This window comes from Danio rerio, chromosome 17 (genome assembly GCF_052040795.2).
Source record: "Danio rerio strain M-AB ecotype USA chromosome 17, GRCz13ab, whole genome shotgun sequence".
In the NCBI taxonomy this organism is placed as follows: domain Eukaryota; kingdom Metazoa; phylum Chordata; class Actinopteri; order Cypriniformes; family Danionidae; genus Danio; species Danio rerio.
This window is the reverse complement of record NC_141037.1, coordinates 29,935,484-29,961,739: the sequence shown is the minus strand read 5'-3', so window position 1 is coordinate 29,961,739 and position 26,256 is coordinate 29,935,484. Positions and strand designations below refer to the sequence as shown.

Sequence of the window (26,256 nt, the reverse complement as noted above, 5' to 3'; positions counted from 1 at the left end):
TAAGGAGTGTAATTTTTGAACTTATGACTTGCATTCTTCACACAACTCTACTTTGCCAAAGTACTGGACAAGCTGATCACATTAGCGATGCATTGACCTGTGGAAATTATCCAATTGCACACCGGATCTGTCATGATCTGATGTCAAGTTTAATGATTGACACCATTTCTCTAAAAGTGCTGCTAATGGAAACCACTAAGCATCTTCCTCTAAACGTCGTCCAATCAAAAGACTCTTTCAGCAACATGAGAAATTGAAAGTGCCTTTGGGCGCTAATGCTATTAGCCCTGCGCTAAAAGTCAAACGCCTTCACTTTGCTGATGATACAACCTTCACTCATGAATGATAATGCATTAAATTGTAAAAAAATCAGAATCTTGTGATATTAGATAGTAGTGAAAATCTATGCATTTATATTTATGGTAGAGATTTGATTTGATATTGAGTGGCACTTACCTTGTTTGGAGCCAGAGCGGTCGCTGCTGGGTCCAGTGTTGGGTGTATATTTAGTGTCCCTGGTGGCAGCGCTGTGTCTTGTCCAATCAAACTCTTCAGTTTTATCTTGGGTGAACATACAGATGGTGTCCTCTTCAAACCCGCAGTGAAACTTACCTATGAATGCAGCAGAGAAACAGGTCAATGAGTATGTCGAAAGGGGTACATCAGAAAATTCAAGCCTTTTCAGCGGGATCACATCTGCACTAAATGTGCTTTTGGCTGTTTAGTTGAAATGATTAATATCAAGGTATGAGGAGCATCTAAAAGATGGTCTTTAGAGATGTGCGCATTTTACTATTCCGACTGAATTTATCATTAGAGATTAACATTAAATATAAATAAAGTTGAACTTGGTTGATCTCTTGTTCAAATGTTTCAAGCTGAAATAAAATGTAACTGTTAAATGCTGAATTTGATACATGCATTACCTGCTAAATAAAATGTGATAGCACTGAAAAAATCAATCAAACTGAATTCCATTCACTGAATATTCAAAAAACTTTAGTACTTTCTTTCAAATTGATTTCATTTGCAAAAGCCATCCATACATTCACTCCTGTCAAAAAAAGTTTAGAGTTCTCAGATTTATTCAAAGAAATAAATACTTTTACCAGCAAGAATGCAGTAGCAAAGTTTGGGTTTATTAAAAAACTAATTACTAATATTATTAAAATATTTTTTTTTAGATTTAAATTTAATATAATTAAAAAACTAATTGAATGTTTTTTTTTTTTTTAAAGACTGTTCATCAAAGAATCCTTAAATGTTCTCACAAAAATTAGCACCACAACTGTGTTAAGCATTCACTGAAAATCATAAATGTTCCTTGAATATCAATTCAGTCTGTATTACAATGATTCCAAATGATTGTGTCTCACCAAAAATCGCAAGGGCATAGCTTTGCTCCTGACATTGGGGGAAAGCTATACATAAACATAGGCTGTAGTTTTTCTGAGTTTCAATAGAAATTCGACCAGCTATTCTGAGAGAGTTTAGGAGAACACTGCAAAAAATGCTTTTTTACTTAGATTTCTTAACTTTTTTTCCAGTCTAAATATCTAAAAATACTTATATATAATTTTCTAGACAAGCAAATCATATTGTCTTGTTTTAAGAAATAATACGGCAAAATGAAGTGAGTTTTTTTTATTTAAAACAAGTAAAGTAATCTGCCAGTGGGGTAAAAAAAATAATCAAACTTTTTGACAAAAAATCACAGAAAGAAAAGCATTTTTGCAGTGAATTGACGATGATCATGTTTATACTTTTACATTTAGCTGTTAATTCTGCAGTTAGTTTTCAGAGCATATAGTTTACAGACTATATCAGCTTGCTATAACATTAGACTGACATTAACATGAATACTAACATTAAACACTACCTATAAGCGAGGAAACACACTAGCATTACCGTTACGATTATTATGCTGGACATATTCAGTAGCGAACTTGAGTTTATGTGACACAATTTCTTTAAAAAAAGCTCCTTGTCCACCTTTTTTTGCTGCCGCCTCTATCCTCACTTGTGTGTCAGCCACCTCACACACCTTAATCTTGCACGGGAACAGGTTTGCCGCATTTACATCTGAAAGTAGCTACAACCTTTCATATAACAATCACGATGTTCAAATGTATTTAGGGACAGTAAGACTTAAGTAGAGAATTCGTTAAGTCGAGAATTCGACTTTCTGTATGTCTAGGCTAATATTGAGAGCTCAATTTTTTTTTAAATGAATCTGGTGGTGACCAAATTATTGGTGGTGACATATAAATAGTTGGCGGATATTGATGGGGACATATGCCCTCCATTTTTGCTAATTCTGTGCCACTGAAAGATTAAATATTTAGCTTTGCCATAACTAAATTCAATTTAATCTGTCATTTATTCTTTAATAATATTTCTCAATACTAAAATTAAAATATTTTTGATCAAACGAATGCAACCTTCGTGATCAAACCAGATTCTTTCAAAATTCACAATATTATTATTTTTTTCACCAACCCTAAACTTTTGAATGTCATACACATATTTTGTCTATGTACTCCTGGAGTCATATTTTATTTAGGAACATCTTTGAACCATATGAAGATATTTCTTTGAAATACTTACTCCAATGAGGATTCACTGGTGCTGTAAAACAGAAAGAGAAGAGGTTATACATTTGAAAGCCTTCCCGTGAACGACTTACAGTAGATACTTTATTAATAAACCATTATGAACAACAGCAGGGGACTCGAAGGAAGGAAAGAATGCCGTTTGCCCTTGGAGAGAAGTGTTTAGAAAGTGCTCTGGGCATCATTACCATGTATCACACAGTTAGTGAGGGGAAATGAAATGCGTGTGAGTGTTTGTGTTGGGAGAGGTCGTTCTGGGGCTCTGCAATGCTCAGGTGAACCATAAAGACCTGTATCTCTCTTCATTGCATTCACAAGCGGCCTATCTGAGCGCCGCAGAGAGCCGTGTGCTTCCAGGCAGCCTCATTGAGGGCGAAGGTGCATTGTGGAAGAAAGGTTTCAGAGGGCATGTGTGGAAAAGATAGGGAGACTGAAACCAATCCCTATTTCAACCAACTAAGCTCAGTGATGAATAAAAAAAAAAAAAAAACCTGCGCAATCCTGTTCAAGTCAAACATGTGACTAAAGCCTCTAAAATGACTGATTATGTTAAGTGTATGGGTTAAGGAAAAAACTGAAAATAAATCAATGGTCATCCTCTCTGAAAATGTTGGAAAAATGTGTAGGGTTGGAGGCGAAAAAAAAAATCAACGGTCAACCACTCAATGTTTGAAAAAATAATATAGTCAATAGCTCTATCTTTAGCTGAAATATTTTACCCTTTTGTATTAGTTTTTTAAAGTTATATATACAGTGCTCAGCATATAAAAGTACATCCCTCACAATTCTTTTAAATTCATATTTTTAATAGGAAGCTATACAATGTTAAATTTTACAGAGCACTGCATAGTTTTAAAAATAGGGGACCAAATTGTCAATGTATACAAATATTTATTTTTTATTTGTGCTGCGTCAGAAAATGCACTCACACACATAAAAACAAACAAACTCTGATATCCATACTACACGCACAATAATAGTAGCTCTAATTTGGTCTACACTGTTCAATTATTTATCTACAGGTAAACCTGAATATTATGCCTATATAGTGCATATAGAGTAATACACACACACACACACACACACACATAAAGGGGCTAAAAATTTGCTTGCTCTGTTAAAAATAATTTGGGAAATATTTAAAAAATTTAAAAAAATCAAAAGGGGGCTAATAATTCTGACTTCAACTGTATATATATAAATTACTATATATGCACTAACGGTCTAAAGTTTGGGGTCAGTTTTTTTCATGTTTTTTTTTTTAGAAAATTATTCTGTTCATCAAGGAGGCATTTATTGAATATAAAAACATGTTAAATCGTTAAATATTTATCAAAACTTAAAAAAACTGCTTTCTTATTGTATGTAGTTTCAATTAAAATTATTACTCTGAAGACCAGAGTAATGAAGCTGAAAATTCACCTTTAAAATCACTGGAATAAATGATTTAATTTAAATGATAAACTACTATTTAACAGTTATTTTATAGTGCAATAACTTTTCACAATTTTACAATTTGTACTGTATTTTTGATTAAATAAATTCAGCCTTGATGAGCAGGAGAAGCTTATTTTAAAACATTTACAAATCTTTCTGACCCCAAACTTTTGACGATTTCTCATACAATGATTTCGGTAGTGGATACATATTCTGAAGCCTTGCCAACAAAATGGAGGACTATTTAAGCATGACTGTTAAGTGTGAGAGAATAGGTACTTTTTGCTTAAATTGGGGTGAAATACAGCCCAATCGGGGTATCAAGTTACAAGTAATAATATTGCTTATTAATTTTCTTTAAAAAAAAAAAAAATATTTAAGTAACTTTTTGAAAATGTAACGCGAGTTGCTTTTTAGTTCATGCAGTCAATTTAGCAAATTTTTTTATTAGTTTGAACTCATTGAAAAAAAAGGAGAAGGTGATTGTCTCAATGAACATTAAAGACAAATAGTACAAATGTAGAAAACACATTTAGACTTTCAATAATCTGTATATACAGCATGTAAAGCTCGGGGGCCAGGAAGTTCTCAAACAACATTATCCTAAAATAGTTTTTTTCATATGTAAATGTGTACATTTTTTCAAAGGTAAATGTAGGTGTAGGATATGCATTGTATTGTTAATTGCAGAGCTTCTCTAGTAAAAAAGAAAAAAGAAAAAAAAAAACAAGTTCTGAAATAGATCAAGCCTCAGCATGTTAAGTAATAGAACAACTAAAAAGTAATGCAACACATTAACATAACTAATTACTTTTTAGGGAGTAACTCAATATTGTAATGCATTACTTTTAAAAGTAACATTCCCCATCACTGAATTTCAATAGAAATAAAAAAAAATTGCCAAAATGTATGCTGTTTACAATAACCAAGTCAAAAAGATCCCTAAAAATAAGCTGTCCAAGAGAAAAATAAGGATGCCTAGGAGTTAAGCTAAACATCAATATGTGTCTCTCAAGTTGTTAAAGAAGTACAGTGTGTCAGTCGCCGTCTGGGCCGGAAAAGTGGCATCGGTTCTGGCATTTGATCAGGCTTGTATAATGAGAGAGATTAGCACAAGCACAGCAGATGTTCACAAGGGGTTGTCAGTGTAAATGTCTGCTTTGTGAACTGCAGGGGGAACAAATCCACACCAAACCGATGATACAAATGGAAAAAAGTAAGAAGTTGACAGGAGAGGAAAAGAAGGGGAATCAATTATCAAACGTCTGTTTACGTACGCAGAGTTTACAAATGAATGAATGAGTGAATGATGGGAAGTGTCAGGGGAATTGCAGCCTCGAGGGGAAAAGGAGGATGTTGTCACGAAAGACGAGATGTTAGCAAGTCGACGCCTGTGGAGGTGTTGTGTGAAGTAAACTTGTGTGAAATATTGTATCAGATGTAGGATATCTTCAAGTTTGAAACAGCATTTGTCATCTTAGCTTAAGTTGTAATCATTTAAATGGTTGGACAAGAGTAAGAGCAATGAAAAAGGGTGGAACATTTACAACCAAATGGCTGCTGCTCTGCCTGTTATTAAGAGGTGCATCTCAATCATTGCTCCAGCTCCTGAGGTCATGTACAGGAACTCAGGATCTGGTAAAGACAGTGATCTTAGTTCACTACACATTGGGACTCTGAGTGTGACATGAGAATGTCCTGGAGTTTATAAAAGCAGCACAGCTGATATTGTTAATTCATTTTACATTTTTAAATGTACAATTTAGCAAAATAAGTTGATTGTTTCATATACAGCATCATTTAAAATATATTTGTAACTTTTCTAGCTGCTTGTTAATGTTAAATATTAATAAATAACAGTTACTTTTAAGAAAAAAGTTTTTTGTTATGTTTGATGATTTGGTTAACGTGATTCATGTTTTGTGCTTCTGAACTTTCATTAAGGCAGTGGTTTTTAATTCCGGTCCTCGGGACCCCCCGCCTTGCAAATTTTTAAGTCTTTCTTACTAAAAAAACCTGGCTGTTTCTCAATTCCAAGAATGCAGAGAACTGACTTCCATTCTTGTGAAGAATGTTCTTGCCAGGTAATTTCAGAAGAACGAACTCGGGAGACCAGACGGACAGAACCACAGGAACGCGTCCTCTGAGAAATGAGATACACTCTTCCTGATGGTCACATGCCCTTCACACATTTTTAACAGGGAATTATTTAAACATTACAGTACATATGATTTATTGTTCCCCTTCGGGGGGAACTTCAGCACTATAAGTGGATTTGATTGTAAAATCCACGCATTGGGAGGTTCGGTTCAGAAGCTATTCGTCTGAAAGAGTATTGAACGGGCCAATTAAGAATGAATTGGCAGCGCAAGCCTGCGCAGGTGAGCGGCATAAGCAATCAACTGAGTATATAAGCTCACCTGGCGCAGCAGACGCTATCCTTTTCGCTTCAGAGACTTTCTGATCGAGTCGATGAGGGTTCCTCCTGCTGTGACCAGCGATTCTGAGCGAACGAGAGCATTCTCCCGGTCCAGAGTGTGTACACGCAGTGGCAGACGGTCGAGCTGGGTTTCTCCCTTGCCTGGCGTTCTTTGGGTCCGGTCCTCCAGAGCGGTGCGTATAAAGTTGCAAACTTCACAGAAAGAGCAACACAGTCGTGCAGCACGTCCTTATCAGGACGGCGCTCCGACTGTGCGTTTCTGGATGCGGTGGTTTCCTGTCCTCGGATGATGGGCGCGGGCACTGTGTTACATGTCTGGGGGTCCAGCATGTTAATGCGCTGCTCGCGGGCAGTTCATGTCGTCATCGCGATGCCATGACTGTTGCGCAAGATCGCGGTTAGCCTTTGCAAAAAGGCGAACCACCCCAGTTGTCCCCTGCTCTGCAGCGGGCACTCGGGCAGATCTGAGGGTTTCAGCGAGAGATAATCCGTCGCCCACGGGCCCGCGGACCTCCCGCTCCTCTAAGCGCTCCATCCAAGCTTCGGGCGGAGGAAGCGATCCGTCTAACAGATGGTAGCCCTTACGCCCGATGACACCGGAGACCAGATGTCCACCGCGGCATCGGAGGGTGGGCTTTCATTGTCCGATGATGATCCAGACCCGCTCGCCCCCTTCGGGCTGGTGAGCGCTGTCACTACGGATCCTGAAACGGACATGTTAGCCGTGCTTTCCCGGGCTGCTTCGGCCGTGGGTTGGAGATGGTTTATCCCCCAGCTCCGCGGCCGGACCGACTAGAGGGGCGTTCCCTTCTTCCCGGAGGTGCACAGTAGGCTCACGCGGTCTTGTAAAGCACTTTTTTCTGCTCGTGCTGCGTGTTCCTCCACCCTAACCACTCTTGACGGTGGAACAGCCAGGGGGTATGTGGCGATTCCTCAGGTTGAGTGCGCGATGGCGGTAAATCCGCGCGGCGCCTCTTCTTGGCGGGGTCCGCCTCGTCTCCCATCCAAAGCCTGTAAGTTATCTACCTCCCTCGGAGCTAGAGCTTACATAGCTGCGGGCCAGGCTGCTTCCGCCTTGCATGCGATAGCCACCTACCAGCGCTACCAAGCGCAGGCGCTGGCCGAGCTGCACGAGGGTGGGTCCAACCCAGGCTTACGAGCTTCGCACCGCCGCCGACTTAGCTCTTCGGACTACTGAGTCCGCTGCGTGTGCGTTGGGGAGGACGATGTCCACATTAGTGGTCCAGGAGCGCCACCCCTGGCTGATATGCGCAAAGTCGACAAAGTCCGCTTTCTTGACTTCCCCATATCCCCAGCCAGGTTCGGCGACACTGTCTGTGAATTCACCCAGGAATTCAAGGCGGTGAGAGAGCAGTTGGTGGGTGATGTCTTATCGGCGGTCCGTAGCCCGCTCCGCCCGCCGTGCCATTCATACCTGCTCCTCGCCGAAGGCGCCCGCCTACGAGAGCTGCTCCGCCCCCGCACACGCCTAAGGCGAAGCGAGCGCGTCGGGCACCTCGGAAGCAGGCAGCCCCCCTGCCCAGAACGCCGCTAAGTCCGGCAACGGACCGCGAAGCGCCCCTGGGACAGGCCATCTGGAGAAGAGGGAACTTGCTCTTTCCCCGCTGGAGGGCGGGGCCCCATTTCCAACGGCACTTTTTACTGCCATGAAAACATTATGAAAGGGCACTTTTCACTTCCCCAGATGTGACAGCCCGAAATCTGCCAGTCTGGGACGCTATGCTTTCTAGCTTGCAGATTCGGTGCGTTTCGCCAGTGGCTCACGAGCGCTGGGAGGACGGTCTCCTTTCTCCCACCCCTCGAGCCTCCCCTCCGGAGCTCGGGTTTGGAGTGAGAGCAAATATCTCACCTCCAGCTTTTCCGTGGGACCCGCGAGCTTCCCGGATCAGCACACCCACTCCGCGCTGCCCCACTGCTGGTACGTCAGCGATTGTAGCGATGAGTCCATTAGCGAGAGCTCTGCCTGCCTGGTTAGCGCGGGCCAGCTCTTCGCGGTGGCTCATACGCACAATCAGACTCGGCTATGCGATTCAGTTCGCGAAACGGCCCCCCAAGTCACGGGTGTGTATTCACCAGGGTCAGCCCCCTGTCCGCCCCTGTCTTGCGAGAGGAGATTGCTGTCCTCCTGGCGAAGGATGCAATCGAGCCGCTCCCTCCAGCCGAGATGGAGAGCGGGTTTTACAGCCCACGCTTCATCGTGCCCAAAAAGAGCGGTGGGTCACGGCCAATCCTAGATCTGCGCGTTTTGAACCGCTGCCTGCACAAGCTGCCGTTCAGAATGCTCACGCAGAAGCGCATCCTCCGGTGCGTTCGTCCTCTGGGTTGGTCTGCAGCATTAGACCTGATGGACGCGTATTTCCATGTCTCCACTCTTCCTCGCCACCGACAGTTTCTGCGGTTTGCGTTTGAAGGTCGAGCTTGGCAATACAAAGCCCTCCCCTTCGGGCTCTCTCTGTCTCCGCGGGTCCTCACCAAGCCCGCGGAGGGTGCCTCAGCGCCCCTTCGGCTCGCGGGCATCTGCATACTCAATTTCTTTACGACTGGCTGAATTGCCCTCTCTTTTGATTATGCACAGAGTTGATTATGCACAGAGACAAAGTGCTCTGGCACTTCCACCTGTGGGGGTTTCAGGTCAACCGAGAAAAGAGCAAACTCGCCCCCGTGCAGAGGATCTCTTCTCTCGGGCTGGAGCTGGACTCGGTCACCATGGCAGCGCGCCTCTCCGGAGAGCGCGCTCAGCTGATGCTGTACTGTCTGAGAGAGCTCGACAGTAAAATAGTGGTCCCACTGAAACAATTTCAGAGGCTCCTGGGGCATATGGCATCCGCAGCCGCTTCATGCCGCTCGGATTATTCTATATGAGACCACTTCAGCACTGGCTTCACGATCGAGTCCCCAGACGCGCATGGCACGCGCGCGCACACCGAGTCTCTGTTACTGCGCTGTGTCGCCGCGCCCTCAGCCCTTGGAGCGACCCCTCGTTCCTACAGGCCTGGGTGTCTCTAGAACAGGCGTCCAGTCTTGTTGTCGTTTCAGCAGACGCTTCCAACACGGGCTGGGGGGCTGTGCGTTGCGGGCATGCGGCTGCGGACCTGTGGAAAGGTACCCAGTTGCATTGGCATATCGCCTGGAGCTGTTGGCAGTGTTCCCCGCTCTCCACCGTTTTTTTCCGGTGTTGGAGCGGCAACACGTGCTGGTCAGGACGGACAGTACGGCGGCGGTGGCGTATATCAGCCGTATAGGGGGTATGCGCTCTCGCCGCATGTCTCAGCTCGCCCGCCGTCTGCTCCTCTGGAGTCATCCGCGGCTGAAATCGCTGCACGCCATTCATATTCAGGCAAGCTCAACCGTGCAGCCGATGCGCTCTCACGGCAGCCTTGCGTCCTGGAGAATGGAGACTCCACCCCGAGTCTGTTCAGCTGATATGGGCGCGATTCGGGGAAGCCCAGATCGATCTGTTGCTTCCCCCGAGATCGCTCATTGCCAGTTGTTCTTTCCCTGACCGAGTGCTCTCGGCACGGATGCACTGGCTTACAGCTGGCCTCGGGGCACGCGCAATACGCGTTTCCCCCCAGTGAGCCTGCTCGCGCAGTTACTGTGCATGGTCAGGGAGGACGAGGAACAGGTTGCTGGTTGCGCCCCTCTGGCTCAACCGGACCTGGATGTCAGAGCTCTCCCTCGCGATAGCCCTCCCCTGGCAGTCCCTTCGAGAGAGCACCTACTCTCTCAGGGACAGGGCACCACCTGGCACCCTCGCCGATCTTTGAAGAGATTTTTAGACGCGAGGAAGACTTAGGTAACCTCCGATTGCGGTGGCTAATACCGTCACTCGGGCTAGAGCCCCCTCCCCGAGCGCGCCTATGCCCTGACGTGAAGTCTATTCACTGAATGGTGTGTCTCTCGCTGAGAAGACCCCCGTAATTTGCCAGATCAGCGTTGTGCTTTCTTTACGCCGAGAGAAGTTGGAGAGCAGGCTGTCGCCCTCCACACTCAAGGTTACGTGGCTGCCATCTCCGCTCTCATAACGCGGTGGCTGGCAGCACCGTGGGAACGCATAACCTCATCATCCGGTTCCTCAGGGGCGTTAAGCGAATTAATCCACCCCGCCCCCTCTCATGCCCTCTTAGGATCTCGCCCTCGCTACACAAGCCGCGTCAGATCCCTTCGATCCTCGACTCAGTATTTTCTGTCCCTGAAGACAGCTCTGCTGGTCGCGTTGATATCGATTAGAGGGTCGGGGACCCGGAGGCATTTTTCGGTCAGTGACTCGTGCCTGTAATTGGGCTGGCTTCTCTCACGTATGAGACCCCGCCCGCGATATGTGCCCAAGGTTCCTACCACTCCGTTTTAATACGAGGTAGTGAGCCTGCAAGCGCTGCCCTCGGAGGAGGCAGACCCAGCCCTTATTTATTGTCCAGTTCGCGTTTTGCGTATTATCCGGACCGCACTCAGAGTTTAGATCATCTGAGCAGCTCTTCGTCTGTTATAGCGGTCGGCAGCAGGGAAGTGCCGTACCGAAATAAGTTCCCACTAGATTGTGGATGCCTTCTTTCACTATCAGAGCCGAGATGAGCCGCGTCCCCCGAGAGCGCGTGCGCACTCCACTCGGAGCTTCGCATCCTCTCGAGCGCGCGCACGCGGCGCCCCTCTAACAGACATCTGTAGAGCTGCGGGCTGGGTGACACCCAACACATTTGCAAGGTTTTACAATCTGCGAGTGGAGCCGGTTTCCTCAAGGGTATTAGGTAACCCTTGGTGATTGAGGAAACAATTCGGTAGGGTGTTGAAACATGCTTGCTGCGCCATTTTCCCTAACACGGAGATACGTGCGCCTTTTTATCTGTCAGTAAAGTTCCCCGTCAGGTGAGCCCTGCAGATTCCTCCGTGGCCCCCAGCACTGACTCAGCGGAGGAGTCACTTGCTGGCCCACTACGTTGTAGGTCTGCCCGCTGGTCAGCCCGCGTTTTGGGTAAAGGTGCCTGCTATGCGTGGTCCCCACTAGGCGATCCCATATGCTTATTCAGCCACGGTTAAGTCCCCCCCCCATGGGCGGACCCGTGTCTTCCCTCCCCGCTAACCACTCTTTTGCTATGCGTACTCCCCCTTTTTAGGGCTAGTCCATATGTAAATTCTGCCATCTATCCCCCCTTGGGTAACGGATGGCCTCCGCAGCGTCCTCCCTATCGGGATTGCACGCTTCCCAACGTACTGTCGTATTTTCCTAGAATTATCTAGATGCTCACGACTTCCCAAAAAATATATCTAAATCCGTAAAACTTCTGTTGAAGTAGGATAAATTAGGGCCAGGGACACGTTGGAGGACCGCGCCCCCCATGATGTGGGTGCGTCACACTTGCTTGACTATCTCCTCATCGGGGGTGTTGGTAAGGTGCAGTCATTATGGCGCTTTCAATGGGCTCCCAATGCGTGGATTTTACAATCAAATCCACTTATAGTGCTGAAGTTCCCCCCGAAGGGGAACGTTCGAGGTTACTAAAGTAACCCTTCGTTCCCCGAGGAGGGGAACGGAAGCACTATACTCCGTCGCCATAATGACTGTCCCTTAGCTGTTGAAAGTCTCTTCAGCTTAAAAAGGATAGCGTCTGCTGCGCCAGGTGAGCTTATATACTCAGTTGATTGCTTATGCCGCTCACCTGCGCAGGCTTGCGCTGCCAATTCATTCTTAATTGGCCCGTTCAATACTCTTTCAGACGAATAGCTTCTGAACCGAACCTCCCAATGCGTGGATTTTACAATCAAATCCACTTATAGTGCTTCCGTTCCCCTCCTCGGGGAACGAAGGGTTACTTTAGTAACCTCGAACGTTTTCTCTTTTTCAATATATAACATGCACAAAAACACTATAAATATACTTTGCACAATACAAATTACACAATTTTAATATTGGTTTCAGCAAATAAACACCTTTTATGTGTTTATGCCTCTTTTAAGATTTTCATGGTAATGTTTACTTTCACAGTCTCATTTAGGAAAACTCCTGAGATAAATAATAAACTCCAGAATTTTAATAATAAACTGGTATAAAATGCTGTGCTTCTCACCTCTACATTCAGCCCCTTTATTCTTAAGTGTGTTTTGCGCTCAAGTCTGCACCACGCATCCTCAATATCAAGAACACATCCGGGAACTTATCCTCCGTTCTTGAGTTTTGGAACTGAACTTTGGCAGCTGATGATGACATTACACGAGAACACCAGAACGCAAGATCACTGAAGGACACATATTAAGAAACAGCCACCTGAATCAAATCATCAACTCGTTAACAGAGAGATTCATGATTTGATCCTTGGGTGTCAAATACGAAAGATATACAAAATCTGCAGGGTGGGGAGTCCTGTGGACCGGAATGGAGAACCCCTGTGTTTAGGGAGTAGAGTGATCGGCTGTTTCTAAATTCCACGAACGCAGAACGGACTTGTGTTCTTATGGAGACCTGTCTTGTCAAGTCACCTTGCAAGAACAAACTCGGGAGACCACGAGAACACAGAACAGGTCCTGTTAGAAATGAGATGCTGCATTCTTCCCTGGTTCTTCCTGATGGTCATGTATTTCACATGACCTTCACACGTTTTTAATGGAAAATTATTTAAACATTACAGCATTTATACAACAATTTATTGTTTTGCATAAAAATCTTACAAGTATACTTTGCACAATACAAATAAAACTTTTTTTTTTTTTTTTTAACAAATAAACACCCTTAATGTGTTTATGCCTTTATTAAGATTTTCATGACAATGTTTACTTTCATCATTTCATTTAAGGAAACTTCTGAGCTAAATAAGTTAAATCTCCAAACTTTAATAATAAGTATATATAAAATGCTGTGCTTCTCCTTTATTCAGGCGTAATGACTTCTGGGACTTCTCGAGTGAGTTTTGCACTCAAGTCTGCATCGATGCGTCCTCAATATCGAAAATACATCCTGGAACATTAACGCGTCCTCTGTTCTTGTGAGTATTGAGTTTTGGAACTGAACTTTGATGGTTGATGATGACGCTACATGAGAACATGAGGACGCAAGATCGCTGTAGAACATATTGAGAAACAGCCACCTGAATCAGATCATCAACTCGTTAACAGAGAGATCCATGATCTGATCCTTGTGTGTTGAGAGAATAAGAGAGACATATAAAATGTGCAGGGCGAGGAGTCACAAGGACTGGAATTGAGAACCCCAGCGTTAAGGCAGTAGAGTGATCATCAATGCTCTCTGATTTTCAGGGACCGAATATTTCAGTGAACTGTAAGAATTTGTAAATAAGAAAGAACTTTAAAAGATAGGCTTCCCGACTCAGTGCCCCAACTACTGAACTATTGAGTTCCCTGAGACGCACCCAATGTTTTCTTGAATCATTAGTAGTCAGGAGTCTTTATAAAAAATAAATAAATGTTTCCCTTCCCTGTTTCATGCTGTTTTTATGCTTTATGATTCAAATCAATCATGAAACAGTGCCTGCATCTTCTAATTTTTCTAATTAAAATACATTATAATGCTTACAGAATCCATATTACTTTAAAATTTATTTTTTATATATCTTTAATGCAGTATACACGTTTTAAATGAAGTAAAAAAATAGAATCCTAATAATAAAACATATTTACCAACTTATTAATACCACAACAGTTTTTTTAATCAACTTCACCAATCTTACAAAACACTTTATATGAGATGTTGTATATAGTGCACATCTCATGAGTATATTTCTTGTTACTAAACATCATTGCTTAAAAAAAAAGACACAATCATTGTGTGTCATGCGAACACTGCTCACATTTGATGTTCGCAATTTAAGACTAGCTGTTTTTCCCCATTGCAAAATCGCAATTTAGAAGCTAATTATTCCATGAAGGTTACAGTTCCCTTTCTGTAAACCGCCCAGCTGTTTCTAAATGGGGTAAGGAGGAGAGGCTGCATTGCTTAAACCAAACAGATGTTGCATATTTGGAAACACGTGCCGCATTAACACACACTCTCTAAATTGATGGGCTCCACATTCTCTCTCCCTTTTCCTTTCTCTCTTCCTCCGTCCCTGTAAAAGTACAATTAGAGCTATTGGAGCAGGAGGCAAAAGCAAAACGTCAACATCATTAAACACACAAGCAATTAGAGCCAGTGTTCGGAGAGGATTCGCTGCCGTCCTGCTCAAAGGCAAGCTTTAAGGTGAATCCTAACCATATTCAGGCCTTTCATTTGAACAAGTCGGATAACAGCCGAAAAGTGCAGAGCTGAGGAATTATTTGCGGTAATGTAATTCAGGCTAGATACACACGCCATGTTGTCTTATCGTAAAGAGCGAGCTTTGCGATACCCATGCAAAAACCCACAGGCGTTTCAGAAATAAAATGTAATCACTGAGTCCAAGCAATGCATCCCACGCATAATCAAAAGGCTATAAAAAATTAATGAGTAGAATCATACATGCGTCCTCATCAGCATACTTCATATTCATCCATTTTGCTACAACGTTTACATTAGCATTTAAATGACCTGTAGTCGATCATTATTAGTAATATTATCATCGGCGGTACACAACTAAACAAACAAATAATGCTATTTACGAGGAGTGTATAGTGAAGTCGTGGTGAGGTGTGCTAACTGTTTGACAATACAATTATAATAGCTTGTTAGCAATGTCCTCTCAGCCTGTTTGTGTTCGCGGAAAAGGCTCATAAATAGCTGCCAGTTGGTGGCTTTCCAAAGCAATCTACAGGCAGCAGCAAGTTTATATGGTGAATAAGGGCTTTATAGAATGATACCGAATGACACAGTCCATCAATTCTTCTTGGTGGCTTGTTAATTTGTCTGGCACTGTCTGCGCAAAAATTTGAACTGCAGCCATTCAAAGTCTTAACGAATACTGGGCAACCTTTGCCACAGGTTGCGAGCCTTGCCAATAAAAATTATTACCAAGTGTTGGAAATAGAGGGGAAAATATATTGAAATGGCAAGGGAATGGCTGATTCTGGACCATTCAGTGAACTAAAATAAACACACATCTTATACAAAGCTCAGGAATTGAGTTCTGTAATCATTTGTCCAATCCATAACTGTTTTTATTCATATACTGTAACGAAGGTCAACAACATTAAATCGTATTGAGTTGTGAATCGTGAATTGTACGGACAAAAACACTTATACATTTCTATTTAATTATATATTATGAATACTGCTATTCTCAGTAAAGTTTTTTGTGTTCAGCTGAAGTAAGTTACATGGAGCTGTATATATTTAAAACAAAATGTGAGCAAAGAAGTATAATTTTCAGTTTTAAGTGAATAACAATAAACCCTTAATATTAAAAAATAATTAATGTTGTACATGACAGGAAAATGTAATGTAATCTCCTTCAATGTGATGCGTTTAAAGATCTGATAATATAATATAATATAATATAATATAATATAATATAATATAATATAATATAATATAATATAATATAATATAATATAATATAATATAATATAATATAATATAATATAATATAATATAGGGCGAAGCAGTGGCGCAGTAGTTAGTGCTGTCGCTTCACAGCAAGAAGGTCGCTGGGTCACTGGTTCAAACCTTGGCTCAGTTTACGTTTCTGTTTTGCATGTTTCTGTTTTCATGTTCTCCCTGTGTTTGTGTGGGTTTCCTCCGGGTGCACCGGTTTCCCCCACAGTCCAAAGACATGCGGTACAGCCGAATTGGGTAGGCTAAATTGTCCGTAGTGTATGTGTGTGTGTATGTGTGTATGTTTCCCAGAGATAACATATAACATACGCTGGATAAGTGGGTGGTTCATTCCGCAATGGTGACCCCTGATTAATAAAGTAATAATAAAGTATAATATAATATAATATAATATAATATAATATAATATAATATAATATAATATACAGTTGAAGTCAGAATTAATAGCCCCCCTGAATTATTAGCCCCCTGTTTATTTGTTTCTCTAATTTCTGTATAATGATTGTTTGTTTGGTAGACTATCGAAAAATATATATAGCTTAAAGGGGCTACAAATTTTGACCTTAAAATGTTTTTAAAAAAATTTAAAACTGCTTTTATTCTAGCCTGAAATAAAACAAAAAACACTTTCTACAGAAGAAAAATATGATTAAATTTCCTTGCTCCATTAAACAATTTGGGAAATATTTAAAAGAGAGACAAATATTGTAACTGTATGCTAGTATTAGTTTCATATTTAGCTAGTTTTATTTTTAGTTCACTATATTTAGTGAGCAATAAAATTTGATGTGGTTTTGTCTTTCATTATTATTTTTATGTATACATATATATATATACACACACACACACACACACACACACACACACACACACACACATACATACTTATATATATATATATATATATATATGTATGTATGTATGTATGTATATATGTGTGTGTGTGTGTGTGTGTGTGTGTGTGTGTTTGTATATATATATATATATATATATATATATATATATATATATATATATATATATATATATATATATATATATATATATATATATATATATATATATATATATATATGGTAAAATATTTACAATTTTTTCTCTAGTTTTGGTTACTTCCTTTTAGGTTTAGAATACAAATTAAACTATGTGTTATATTTTTTTATATATTTGTTTTATGTATTCAGTTTTACAAGGACTATTTCCATTTTTGTTATCGCAAATGTTTAATACGGTTTTAACGTGTTCAAAAATAATCTACATGACTTGTAATGTAATATGACTCTAAGAGAGAATGTCAAACAGACACAAGGGTAAAAAAAACTACAACTGGTTTTTCAGTTCTGGGCAAAAAATTAAACATTAAAATCCACTGCCTTTGAGCACAAACTGAAAGAAACTTTACATCAATATAAACCGCTGCCAAATGCATAACTGCACACACAAATGTGCATTTTTAGACAGCAGCAGAAGGCCTCCACACAGAGAGCATCTTCAAGCATTTACAGAAGGCTTAAATGCCAGTGTATTATTGTGAAAGCGGGGATATGGATTGTGACTGGTGTGATTGTGCTATCACCTTCTCCAGGCTATTTGAGCCAATTAAAATGCATAATGTCACAGTGGCGAAAGCTGGACTCTTTGATGGAGGCGCTCCTGGTGTGAAAGTCATCCCATCAATACAGATGGTCTTTTCCTATGAGGCTCTTGGCAAAAATGACTTGAGGGAGAACGCAAGAGCAGACAGGGAGATGTTATGGAATGAGACATTTTCAATTTTTCAGCACTGGTATTTCCATTACCTGACACAAAGACCGTGTAGAGCCATAGGGCTTCATATCACATGGGTAAAGCTGCTGAATAAACTATGAGGGGAATAAATGAAATGATCAGATGGAAGAATAATAATTTTTTGGTGTGAGAAATTGTAATTGGAAGAGTTTTTTTCTTGCAAAATTCTTATTTTTATAAAAGTGTGAAAGTATGACACTGCAAAAAGCATTTCAGAAATAATTATGAACAAATTAATGTCCACTGGCCAGTGTGGAAAGAGTATTGAAAATTCATACTCATGTAAAAGTACCATTACTTGCCCAAAAAAATTAATGCAAGTAGAATAGAAGTATCGGTTGTAAAGATTACTCAAAGTATAAGTAAAAAGTAGCAGTTTGTGCAGGGATGAGTAAACGTAACATTCTGTAGCGCTTTTAGTGATCTTCCAATATTCATTCCTTCATTCCTTCCCTCCATTGTTTGTTTTTTCTGTCCTTCATTTCTTTGTTTGTTCATTAGTTCCTTCATTCTTTTGTTCCTTCCTTCATTTGGTTCTTTGTTCATTTATTAATTCCTTCCTTCGTTCCTTAGATTGTTCAGTGCTTCCTTGATTCCTTTCCTTCATTCAGTTGGTCCTTCTTTCCTTCATTAGTTCAGTTCTTCCTTCCTTTGTTTGGTCCTTCCTTCCATTCCTTGTTCAGCCCTTCCTTCATTCAGCACTTCCTTCCGTTCTTCATTTGTTCCATTTAGTGATTGTTAAAGGCTGTTTGGCGATTTCAGTCATCAAACAGTTGACATCCTTCATCTTTTCATTAGTGACACGCAGTGTATAAACAGTCTCCAGTCTCTGGGTCATTGTGTGTGAAGATTTTGGACATCTCCTTGGACATTTTTAATGCTTCTTAAGGATTTGCTGCATTTATAAAGTGCCCATGTCTTTAAGGTTGTTCAGTATGATGCAATTTACTTTCTATGTGCGATTTGATTGAACAGGACAGATTTTTCTACTTTGGCCAATCACTATAGACAAGAAAAATAAAGTAGTGACTGCAGTTTAAAGGAAAGGAGTAAAAGCACTGATAAAATTCTGTAAAAGGAAATTACAATTCCTGAAAAAAACTATTCATGTACAGAAATTGGAGTATTTGTATGTGGTTACTTTACACCACTACCACCAGCAAAGGTTTAAAGCCTTTGAAATAATTATATTGTATATTCAATAGAAGAAAGCAAGTTGTACATCTTAGAATATGAGAGTAAATACATGATGACATGATTTAATTTTGTTTGGTTGAATAACTATAGCCCTTTAACTTTTATTATACACTGGTGTTGCACACAGGCGGAAAAAAAATATGTTGAATGCAATGCAGGTCATTTTGTAGTTAAAGATTTCCCAAATGCATGTTTGTAAACAAACTTTTTCATCCTAATGCCGTTGAAAATGACAAAAAAATAATTTAAATATAATATTAAAAAATATTAAAATAATATAATAAATGGTCACTATCATTAACAGGTATATAAATCGTGTAACATGTTAACCTTTGCAGCAGTAGTTAAATTGTTTTAATCAAAATAAATGTGTTATTTTGATTAAAAAGTCTTATTTTACACTTCATTTTCTTTTTTAGTGTACTATTACTCGACAAGTACAGTCTTAGGGCTTCAAATTACATGAGTAAAGCTTCTGAATATTAAGCTATGAGGGTCATGAATGAAATAATGATAAGACGGAAGAATAAATAAATATATATATATATATATATATATATATATATATATATATATATATATATATATATATTTTTTTTTTTTTTTTTTTTGGTGGGAGAAATTGTAATTGGACCTGTTTTTTTTTTTTTTTGCAAAATTATTATTTTAAAAAACATGTAAAATTATAACACTGCAAAAGGCATTTTAGAAACAATTATAGACAAATTCATGTCCACTAGCAAAGGTTTAAAGCCATTAAAATCATTATTTTGTATTTTCAATAAAAGGAAGCAAGTTGTACATGTTACATGATATGAGAGTGAATACATGATGACATGATTTACTTTAGTTTGGTTGAATAACTATCGCCCTTTAACTTTTATTATACACTGCAGTTGCACACAGGCGGAAAAAAATATGTTTAATGCAATGTAGGTCACTTTGTACAAACCTTGTCATTATAATGCAATTTGAAATGTCTCCTAAAATAATTTAAAAAACATTTTAAAAATAATAAAATAATATACTAAATGTGCACTATTATTAACAGGTAAATAAATAGTGTAACAGGTTAACCTTCACAGCTGTAGATAAATTATCTTATTTTAATCAAAATAAATGTGTTATTTTGATTAAAAGGTCTTTTTTTCATTTCCTTTTCTTTTTTTAGCTTTCCATTTCTTGACAAGTACAGTCTTCCGGCTTCAAATTACATGAGTAAAGCTTCTGAATATTAAACTATGAGGGGAATAAATGAAATAATGGCCGAAAGAAAGATCTTTTGTGTATGTGTGTGTGAATGCTCCAGCGTTTTGGCGGTCATTTCTTGCAAATCTCCTATTATCACACAACAGAAAGAGGGTAAAGGGCATTCATTTACTACTGAGAAATACTTTTGGATAAATTCAGGCATGTCAAACCCCAGGACATGTCAAACTATCCACAGTATTTTACGTCCACTATGAGATCTAAATTCTAAAAGAGTCTTTAAAGAGCTTCTAATATCACAGACAGTGGGGCTGTGCAAGCTGGATAACAGAAGGCTGTGCTCAGTTAATGAATGTGCCCATGTGCATCCGGCCTTTAGTGAGGTCATAAAACTGCCGCATTACGATTGGTTTTCCAGAAAGGAGGGAAAGGGTTCAGGCACCACAGACGGAGGGTTTAGGTGACTTGATCTATACGTTACCTGTGTCCCGACTCGCCTCTTTAAGAAGCACAAAGCAAAACAATAAGATCAATCTATAGCTCTGAACAAATAGTAGATCACATGAAAATAACAAAATGCATGTCAACAAATGAGTAACATGTTCATTTAATGTATTAATATACACAGACAGCAGAGGTCTCTACCACACCGTAAAAATGATTAGTTGGCTTTACTTAAAATACGTGAGTAAACCTCCCAGCATGCACACAATATCATACAATGTTATTATTAGGTTAGATTTAGGTTGTGATGTCGGGTAACCAAAATTCAATGTCTAGCCAATGTCTAAGAACAATGTTATTTTGACATCCAATAAGGATGTTAAATGAAGTTGATATTTGATTGATTTTAGGTTGTGTTGGAAAGTCACCAAAATCCACTGTCAAACCAACATTTTAAACCAATGTCATTTTGACAACAAACATTATTCATCAGGTATGGCATCAAAATACATTGTCTTATAGACGTCATAGTGGTAACGTCCACACAATGTCACACTGTAACATCACTGGATGTTGATATTTGGTTGTTTTTAGGTTGCGTTAAATTCTGACATTCATCCGATTTTCATTTCCAACCAAAAGTCCCGCAACGCTGAGGTACATTGTCAATCTGATGTCATGTTGACGTCCTGCTGGGCTGTTGCTTTTAAAACGAACAGTTGACTTTGAGTAAACACGTTGACTTAAAATTGTGAAGTAAATTAAATTAAAATTAGGATTAAGCTTAAGGGCGAAGCAGTGGCACAGTAGGTAGAGCTGTCGCCTCACAGCAAGAAGGTCGCTGGTTCGAGCCTCGCCTCAGTTGGTGTTTCTGTGAAGAGTTTGCATGTTCTCCCTGCGTTCGTGTGGGTTTCCTCTGGGTGCTCCGGTTTCCCCCACAGTCCAAAGACATGCGGTACAGGTGAATTGGGTAGGCTAAATTGTCCGTAGTGTATGAGTGTGTGTGTAAATGTGTGTGTGGATGTTTCCCAGAGATGGGTTGCAGCTGGAAGGGCATCCGCTGTGTAAAAACTTGCTGGATAGGTTGGCGGTTCATTCCCAGGTGAGTAAGGAACTAAGCCGACAAGAAAATGAATGAATGAATGATTAAGCTTAATTTATTAGTTTAATTGGTTTTTAAGGCAATGGGTTTACTCACTTTTTTTTTAAGTAAAGTAAACAATCACTTTTCACAGTGTACATTCACAAGTAATTCAAATGTCCTCTGGCTGTAATTTGTCATATTAGCAGATTTATACTAAAATATTCAAAACAGCTGAATCAATAGACTGTTCTTTCTGATTGAAAAAAACAAGGCATTTTTTTGTCTGGCCTGAAATGAAGGTATTTTTTAAGTCATTCATGTGGTGATTCATTTTTTAAGTGGTAATTATTGACCTTTACTTTACGAAAGGACACACATTCAATTGTCAGTATTTGGTAATCTGTGCACTGACATAAATCTATATTTTGCATGATTAGTTTATATATTGGTATGAAACAGTCAGCGAGCCCAAAAGTCTGATAACATTGGTGAATGTTTTGCATTTTTCTAAATGAATAATAATGATGCATAATAGAACTAAACTGAATGCATAATCATTTGCGAGAGAAGTATAATTAATTTCCAAGCAGACTTTGAATCTCAGATTTTCAATGTCGTCTCTGTGGGCATTTTTCTAAGGATGAAATAATAGTACAAAGTCATTTTATGCCATTATGGATGAATTTTATATAATTATATTAGTGTAATTATAGTTTATGTAATCTAAAACCATGAAACTAAAATCAGTTTTACTTATAAATATTAACTGATATAAAAAATACCTTATTTAATTTCTGCTAGTTGCAAACCAATTATTTAGAATTTTTATTTAACTTTATCAACTAAACTAAAATAACTAAACATAAATTTAAAAATATATTCATAAAATGATTTGGATTGATATAAAAAATATATGAAATAATGAAGAAAATATGACATAATTTTAAAAATCTAAGTGTACTGACACTTAAACAACTCTACACAATCAAAATTACAAATCAGTTAAAAACACTACTATTAAACTGTTAAATAGCAAATGCAGCCAAAAAAGCCCCACAAAATCAAACTAACCTGTATGAAAAATAAATATTTCTGTTTTGAATTTGCTAAAAATTACATTAAAAATTTTAGTAAACAATTAAGTGTTAAAGATCAACTTGAAATGAGAGTTAGACAATGTCAAAGACCATTAAAAAAAAAAAAAAAACTGATTACCAATATGGCACAAACATATTTTGCCTTCCTACTGATATACTGTATTTAAAGACTCTCTGCTGTAAAAAATGTGTTTTAACAGAAACGCTGGACTGAAGCGCATGATTCACAGGTGTAACTTTTAATGACATTTAAAGTAGTTAAAAATAATAATAGTGTTTGGGTTTGTCATATAAATTATGGCTCAAAAAACCAAGCAGCAAGTACTGTTATTACATGTTCCTAAAATGTAAGCTTTCTCTAAGCATTTATTTCCTCCACTGGTAAAAACAAACATGACCAAACAAGCGCTTTTCTTACCACTGTAGCGGATGATGCGTTCTGTGGAATCGCCCTCTCCGAAGCGTGTTATGGGTGTGAGGCGCACCTGATAGGCCTCAGGTTTGATGAGTTCGGTGAGGTTGTAGCTGAGCAGCTCTCCTTTCTGGATGTTGTCCTCTGTAGGGATCTCCTGCTCCCACCATCTCTGATGCCCCATCTGAGGAAAAGAGCATAATTATAGCCTTTTTATTCCAGCAACTCATGATTAAGCATCAAGCCAGCACGCACACAAGTAATGATTCCCCCAAAAGGTCCTTTTAATAAAACAAAGTCCCCAGGGAACAAAAGCCATGCATCACGATACGATCTCTCTCTACTATTAATTAAAAGCATAATTCCAAAATACTAATATTATAACATAACATACTGTGTGTAATTTTGAAAAAGGCTGACCACCTCTCTTTCTGTGGACAATTTTATGTCTCACAGAGCTATTAGCATATAAAAAGATAGTTCAATCAAAAATGGAAACTCTAGTCATCATTTACTCATCCCCCCCGGGATGAATTTCTTTTTACAGTTGAACACAAAGAAGATATTTTGTAGAATGGTGGAACATGTTATCATTAAGTGCATTTACAATACATGCATGTTATTAGGCTGATTATCCTTGACAAGATGATATACTGTATGTATTGTGTAATGTCATGTAAATGTGTTACCTAGACTTATTTAATGTGTCAGAAATGGCTTAAACAAAATCCAATTGGAGCAGGTAGTTTTTTTTTGCCAAACAACCTGATTTCGTATTGCACATAAATGCCTTTATCAGCGTTCTAGCAGTTTATTGTGTGGTATGTCTAATCAGGCATGGTACACATCAAACACATTGAATTAAGGATAGCAAACATCATGGTTACCAATTGTTATCTGTGAATTTCATCAAGAATACTCGCTCCCACCACTCATTACTGCAGACACGCATCTAGTTTGAGTTCACTACTTCTAGACGGGTGTTGGTAATGCTTCACACACTCTGAAATTTCTTGTCTTAATAAAGCATGAAATCATGTCATCGAATCTTCAAAACAACAACAAAAATGCTGCATTTGCAGGTACTGTAAAGAAGTGATAACATACAACAGCACAGCTTCTGACAGATAGACTGTCATCATTTTTAAGTACTGACACTTATGTTTGAGCTGTGACTTCACTGGCAGTAAAATATCTGAACCCTAGAATATCATGTAAACACTGTTTTCTGCATAGCTGGTTTACTGATTTCAATATAAATGTATAACAATAATTGTATGTTAATTTAGTGTATGTAAACACACTCAATCTCCATAGTTTAGTTTCCTATTATGGCAGTGGCTACTGGTTTGCAACATTCCTTAAAAATATCTTTTTTTGTTTATTTTTGTTTTTTTTTAATAGAAGTCAGTGGCTACTGGTTTCAAACATTCTTCAAAATATCATATTTTGTGTATTTTTGCTTGCTATAATAGATGTCAGTGACTACTGGTTTACAACATTCTTCAAAAGATCTTCTTTTTTGTTCAACTGAAAAAACAAAAACTCATAAATGCTTGGAACCAATTGAGGGCGTGTAAACTTCTATTTTTTAGTGAACTATCCATAAAACACAATCCACTCTACTTTAGAATTAAACATTGACAAATTCCATATTTTATTTTCCTATAATGGAAGTCAGTGGCTACTGGTTTCCAACATTCTTCAAAATATCTCCTTTTGTGTTCAACTGAAAAAAACAAACAAACTCAAAAATGTTTGGAACCACTTGAAGGCATGTAAACTTTTATTTTTTAGTGAACTATCCCTTAAAACACAATTTACTTTACTTTGACATTAAACATTTACAAAGGCCCTGGCCAAATGCCGTTAATCAAAATGCACAGGCATTTTCTGAGATGGCACAAATTCTCTAAACAAACACCTACACACAGCAAGAGGTGACATTTTCAAACAATGATGCTTTTCACTGAGGAAAAGAAAGCACATGAGGTGATGATCACAAAAAAAAACTTTCTGAATGGGCAAAAAATAAACATTATTGAATTTTTAGTGAGATATGTGAGCCGGCTAATTGATTTTGACGGGGCATTTTAGCTCCCTGACCCTCTCAATTAACTTTTTACAGCTAGCTGAATTTTAGCATTATTAGAAGAAGTCAATTCATTCCTTCACTGCGGGCGTGAAAGAAAGCGTTAATGGATTGTGGCCGATGACTCTTATCGTTATTGTGGGAGAAGACATGTCGAATTAAAATCCAGCACCTCTGAAATCTTTTTGGATCTCCCGAAGTAAACTGCTGATGAGTAAACAAACCAGAATGAATGTTTTAATCACAAACAGAGAATCTAAATGTTGTGAAAGTGTTTGAGAATACCCTGGGCTTTTATTTGTCTAGTCTCATGTCAACTCAGCAATTCAAAGCCCTCATACATCTTTCATTACAAGTATTTCAGATTAAAAGTTTTCATTCCCAGCGAGTGTAAATGCAAAAGTTTGTTTTCAGGGAAAGGGCTTAAATTGTGAGCATCAAATCGACATTAAATGATGTTTAAAAAACATTTTGCTTTTGTAATCTGATGTGCAGTACACTGCTGAACAAAACTTTGGGGCAGAAATAAAAAAAAAACTACATCTTTTTTTTTCTGTTTAGATTAATTATGTGACAGTGAAATGAATGAAACTTTTTAAACAAATGATGTACAGTTTTATTTTTATGAATACAGTTATTGTTTAAAAAAAGTGATACATGCATAGTAAATTAGTAACCAAATACCAACCAAAGAACATTTACCCTATCCCGACAGAGCCACAAATATATATACACATGCAAATATAAATACATAATAGTAAAAAAATAATAATAATATATAATTAAATGCCGGCAGCTAGCTCACTGCCACTCTCAAATTGGCCGCCCAATGATGCTAATCAGGGCTGCACCTGGTCAGTACCTGCATGGGAGACCACATGGGAAAACTAGGTAGCTGCCGGAAGTGGTGTTAGTGAGGCCAGCAGGGGTGCTGAACCTGTGGTTTGT

At 39.1% G+C, this 26,256-nt stretch overlaps 1 protein-coding gene across 22 annotated transcripts in view; it reads right to left on the bottom strand.

Moving 5' to 3' along the window:
- Positions 1-26,256, bottom strand: part of mdga2a (MAM domain containing glycosylphosphatidylinositol anchor 2a) — a 347,889-nt gene that overhangs the window by 13,115 nt on the left and 308,518 nt on the right. For 18 of the 22 annotated variants that reach the window (XM_087290654.1, XM_087290660.1, XM_087290651.1 and 15 more), the window contains 3 exons: positions 23,223-23,400; positions 2,608-2,628; positions 457-612 (listed from right to left, as the gene is read on the bottom strand). In XM_087290654.1, the coding sequence (XP_087146780.1) occupies positions 457-612; positions 2,608-2,628; positions 23,223-23,400 (355 nt within the window). Of the gene's footprint in view, positions 1-456; positions 613-2,607; positions 2,629-20,660; positions 20,679-23,222; positions 23,401-26,256 lie in introns of all 22 variants that reach the window. The other 4 variants (XM_087290648.1, XM_087290644.1, XM_087290645.1 and 1 more) reach the window with 1 other exon arrangement.